The sequence below is a fragment of the Micropterus dolomieu genome, linkage group LG09 (assembly GCF_021292245.1).
Source record: "Micropterus dolomieu isolate WLL.071019.BEF.003 ecotype Adirondacks linkage group LG09, ASM2129224v1, whole genome shotgun sequence".
Lineage (NCBI taxonomy): Eukaryota > Metazoa > Chordata > Actinopteri > Centrarchiformes > Centrarchidae > Micropterus > Micropterus dolomieu.
The window spans coordinates 8,559,837-8,565,147 of record NC_060158.1 but is presented as its reverse complement, the minus strand read 5'-3'; the positions used below and the strand labels follow the sequence as shown (position 1 = coordinate 8,565,147).

The 5,311-nt window shown below is 45.8% G+C and overlaps 1 protein-coding gene across 1 annotated transcript; it reads left to right on the top strand.

Annotated features, from left to right (window-relative positions):
* Positions 1-646: 646 nt before the first annotated feature.
* Positions 647-4,762, top strand: si:dkeyp-92c9.2 (uncharacterized protein LOC571482 homolog). Its single transcript, XM_046058966.1, has 2 exons — positions 647-1,133; positions 1,658-4,762. Exon 2 carries the CDS (start codon positions 1,838-1,840, stop codon positions 2,837-2,839), a length of 1,002 nt encoding a protein of 333 aa, XP_045914922.1. The 5' UTR covers positions 647-1,133; positions 1,658-1,837; the 3' UTR covers positions 2,840-4,762.
* Positions 4,763-5,311: the final 549 nt, after the last annotated feature.

Genomic DNA, 5,311 nt, shown 5'->3' with positions numbered 1-5,311 from the left:
AGGATACAAATTTATTGATTTGTTTTCTCTTTTTTTGAGGTTCAAAATTCATTCTTGAACTAGGAAAACAGTTGAGAAAACCATATGACCACAGGGACCATTTATCAGCCGCTCTGGAGCTTTTCATCAGGAGATGAGAAGAAGTCTCACAAGAAGTGCTCACAAAAATAGTTCAATGACAACATCATGTGATGTGATTGAAAGCTCTGGATAAGCTGATAAATTATCCTTGTGTGTGGTGAGACTGATCTCTCAACACATTAGTAGGCTAGTAATTTAACAAACTTGTTTTTATTTGAAATATTGTATATTTTATTTTAATTAATTTTACTTTTATCCCTCGATTCTATGAAAATTCTTATTAATAATAACACTGCTGTGCATATTGCTACTATTTTAATGAGGTGTAAACAATAATGAATTGCTGTTTTTGAGATTACAATACTTTTTATGTTTAGGTGTGTGTGTGCGTTTATGTGTGTGTGTGTGTGTGTGTGTGTGTGTGTGTGTCAGGCTACAGCTGAGCCCCGTTAGGAGGAGTCTGTGTCGCGAGGAGGCGGTGTGATGCGCCTCTCTGTGCGCTCACTGGCTGCTCAGCCTTTTACTGTGTGAGAAGCCCGTTCAGAGGTCGGACTGCCGGGACCGATCATCGGCCAGCGGGCAACAGAAGCGCAGAGTGCCGACTCACAGCTGCACCGGAGACCAGGACCCGAACCGGGAGAAGTCGGAGGAGACTTTACGCACGGACCTGAGATATGGAATGCATTGAAAGGACTCCGACACTGTGAAAGTTTGCATCTCGGATATGGAGACACGCATGAAAAGACAATTAATCTTAATAAAGTCAACCATCCTTCTCGCCTGGGTCTGAGGTGCAGCGGAGGATGACACCTGCACCCCGCCTGGCGAGGACCGACGCGTTGTTCCAGACTTGGCATCTCTGAAGAGTGGGTCAAAGCGTCTGCGAAAGTGACTTTCTGCTTTAATACTGCAGACAGATCAACCGTCGCTGCCATCCCGAGTTATCGGCTGTGGCTGCAGAAACAGCGCATTTGTTGCGCCCTTTTACATGTTTGCACCATCTCGGACTGCGGCAGAAAATCATCTCGTGCCCCGACACCTCGTACACACAGGTGAGCATCAGAGCAGCTTTGGAGATGCCACTAATGTAATCGTTTTAAACAAAAAACAAAAACAAACGGAAACTATATTGTCTATTTAACTTGGCTTAATGCATTTATGTCATTAAGAAAAAGATAAGAGCTCATAGATTAAATAAAGCTGTTCATTAACCCCCCTTAAAATCCAGTTTTACCCTTAAGGTCGGCTCTGTCTGTATAAGCTTGTTCCACCTCTCTATGCAGCTGTATGTTGTTGACTGACTGAAATATTCAAACACAAGACTGCATATTTGTTTTAGCATCAATGGTCAGCATGATGTTTGGAAGTGTTGGGATCTTCTCTAGAATTTAATATAAAGTGAAGTAGGTTTTAAATGTCTGCACATCAGTTTATATTGGCTGGGGAGGCTGTGGGTTGAAGAGATCAATGTTAATAAGGTGCCTGCAGTATGTGGTTCAAAATGGGATTATATGTTACTGTGTGCATTTGTTTTACCGTCCATTTGTTTAAATTTGTTCTCCTTCTGTGTTTTAAGGTAATGTCTCTGCAGCCACAGTCATTTAAAGTCCATCGTTCAGCTCACCTTGGCTTGTCTGCACCGCTCATCTATTAATGCTGTTTCGCATTTGCTGGATATTAAGAAATAAAAGAGAACTTTGCCTCAAACGCGTCCAACAGCAGTAAGGCAGAATAATCTGTGGAGTACTGACTCACCATGGGCACTGTACTATCACTGTCTCCCGGCTCTCGGAAATCAGGCTACTATGACAACCGGCCAGGCTCGCTCAGCCACTACCCGAGCCTCAGCAGCCGCTCTCTCAACAGCCAGAAAGACCGCGGGCTGAAAAGGGGTCAGTCCATCTTCCTCCCAGCACTCACGTGGAAGCGACTGGTGGCCTCTACGAAGAAGAAGGGCAACTCCAAGAAAGGCTCCGGTGGTCCAGTGGCCCTCGGGGACCCTCTCAACAACAACAACATAAACATCTACCAAAAGGACCCTGTGTTGCACCTCAACCACGAGAATGTGAAGAAGTCCCTGTCGTGCGCCAACCTGTCCAGCTACGATGGTCCAGCAGGACTGGGGCTGGGGCTGGGGCTGGGCTACGGCCTGGGGATGGGGATGGGCCAGGGGCATGGATGTGGCTACAGCAAGTCCCAACAGCTTTCCTCTGTGAAGAAAGTTCCCCAAGGGACAGTGACCTCGTCCCCAAAGCGTGTTATTGTCCAGGCCTCCACCAGCGAGCTCCTGCGCTGTCTGGGGGAGTTCCTGTGCTGTCGCTGCTACCGTCTGAAGCATCTGTCTCCGGCTGACCCGGTGCTCTGGCTGCGGGCTGTGGACCGATCCCTGCTGCTGCAGGGCTGGCAGGACCAGGCCTTTGTCACGCCGGCCAACGTGGTCTTTGTCTACATGCTATGCCGAGACGTCGTGGACGGCGACCTTGTAGCGTCGGAACACGAGCTGCAAGCCATCCTGCTCACCTGCCTCTACCTGTCCTACTCCTACATGGGCAACGAGATCTCGTACCCGCTCAAGCCCTTTCTGGTTGAGGCGGGTAAGGAGGCCTTTTGGGACCGTTGCCTCGCCATCATCGATGCCACCAGCTCCAAGATGCTGCGCATCAACGCAGACCCGCACTTTTTCACACAAGTATTTGCAGAACTCAAGAGTGAAGGCGGTTGTGGCCCTCAGGACTATAGTCGGGTGCTGGACCGGTGAGAGTCTGAGCACCGATCCTTGCTGACCGCATGCCTTTTTGTACACTCATGCGCATGTATACTTGCTCACAGACACACATTTGTCTCACACAGATTCCTTTCCCCTTTTTCTTCTTCTGCAGCTCTGCAGCAGCAATGAATCTATATTGACAGAGCTATGTAGACATTTTTAATCACTCCATCTGTGTGTGTGTTGCCATTGCCATCCACAGATAGAAATAAGGAATTAAAAAATGTTCCCCCTGAGATTTTCTCTGATAATTGGCTAACAGAGGCTCACAGTTGTGTTTTTTCCCCCCCTGGAATATCCACCTGAGTTTACTTGAATTGAGGAACCATTTGGTCCGCCTCTCGCATCTGTCTTCATGTGTCTGGTTCCAGTCGCCCCCCTCGATCTGCACACCCAGGCATCCTCACCCTCCTATCTGAATGTGGTCAATCAGTGTGCACAGGACAACAACATCACTCACAACTCATTACTCACAAAAATACCATCAAGGATTTCTCACTGGTTATATCCTAAACATCCCCGTTGACTCACAGAAGATCAAAATAGGTAGTTATATTTTCCTGCACAATACAAGCAGACATCTTGACAAGGAAAGTGACTCAGACTGATGGGAACAGCTGAGAGGTTCATATAAGGTCTCACTGGTCCTGCTGTGCGCTGTGTATTCACTAAAGTGAAACGAACAGGCAGTGTTTTGTGGAGCCTTTTGAGGGTCGTCTGGCCTGAGGGGACAGATGCCGTTTCTTATCTTTATCCACTCAGACCTGCCAGTGCACTATTGTTTCTACTTAATCTTATCTCAGGAGTGTTTCCTGGTGGAAGCAGAACATGGATTTTAGACTGACATGTTGAGTGCATGCATGGCCATATGTGTGTGTGTGTAGACATTGTGCAGTGGACGGCAGCCAGGGTCATCAGCTGTTTACTCCATCCTTTGTTCCCTGCGTCTTGTTGACAGGGCACCCACAGCCGTGGTATTAATGAGATTAGCAGATTACTGCAGTCCCTCCTCTCTCTCAACCTCTGCCCCCTTCTTGTCCACTCTGCAACCCTGCAGAGTTTCAGTGGCTAATCCAGGCGAGGCTGGACTGAACACACACATTTGTACACCTTGTCTTGTGTGTGCTTTATTCTCCTATGTGCGTGAACAAAATGCTGTGTGGCACACGTGCAGCTCAGGGTCAAAATTAAACCTCTCTGAGACAGATCTAGGCAGGAATGAAAGATGAATGCTTTTGCTGTTGAAGGGGTTTGTTGTTGTTGTTGCTTCTGAGTTTGGCCCACTTTCTCGTCAGTCACCTGCGCATCCTCATCTGCCATCAAGAGGCTTGTTTTCTCTCTTGTCCTTCCCTCAACTCCTGTCTCTTGCTAAATTATTCCCTTCAATGAAGCACTGGCATTTGTGCTTCAGTGGCTCTGTTTCCCATGTGCTTTAGTGTGTGTTTGTGCATGTCAGAGGTGGTCACAGATGAGCCCGAGGTTTATCGCTCTTGCACTGAAAAATATATGGATTTTTTTTAAAAGCAGAACCGATTTAAATATATTTTTGAGCTTGATTTTACATTCCATAGCCATCCAAAGTTGTTAAGATTCCTGCTGCTAGAGGTTTGCAGTTCATCTTTCAGCTCAGAAAAAGCTTAGTGAGAGTAGAAATGGGGGAAAGCAAAGCTTAACTACAGAGTGCATGTGCTGCAAATGGTATATTTAAATTCAGATTTTTACTTCCTTTAATTAAAATAGACACATGTACTGATTTCGGTATAAAAGCATACAATAGTGAGCCCTACCCATGTTATAGAACAGTGGATGCTAATCTTTTTTTTTTTGTAACCCCTTAAAATGAAACAGTATCTCCCTGCAACCCCTTATTGTAGGTTGCATTTGTTGTTACTAGTTCATCAAAAGAGCAATTTCATCCTTTCAGATTTGTGAAAAGTAAAATTATCCGGAAATTTACAAGAAAAAAACCCCAAAAATTACTAAACACTCTTGTTTTTTTTTTCTGCTTTCCTTCTCTGTTAATCATCTAAAATTTATTTTGTGGTTGGGAACCACTGCTTTACAAAAGGTGGCTGTTGGTTAAAGATGCTGCCTTAAACCTAAAAACATGGATGCTTGACTTCCACCAAGATGTGTTTCCCACAGTAGCATGTGGTAAAGCCTTAATCTTATTGTCTTCAGGCGTCTTGAGGTTTTGGTGCTCCACTACCCTCCCCCAAGTGGTAGTTGCTCTTACACACTCACCAGCAAGGTCATGTGATAAACAAGCATCCCTATAAGATTCGACCTTTACCCACATGTGCAAATAAACACACTCTGGTTCACATCTTGGGTAATCCGGTCCTAATCCTCCTAACCAATCAAATAGAGAGAGGGAGCGAGAGATGAAAACATGGGGAAATAAGTAAAAGGTTCAGAATCCAATGTGATTTGGTGTCACACTTCTTGTACACTGTTGGCCCT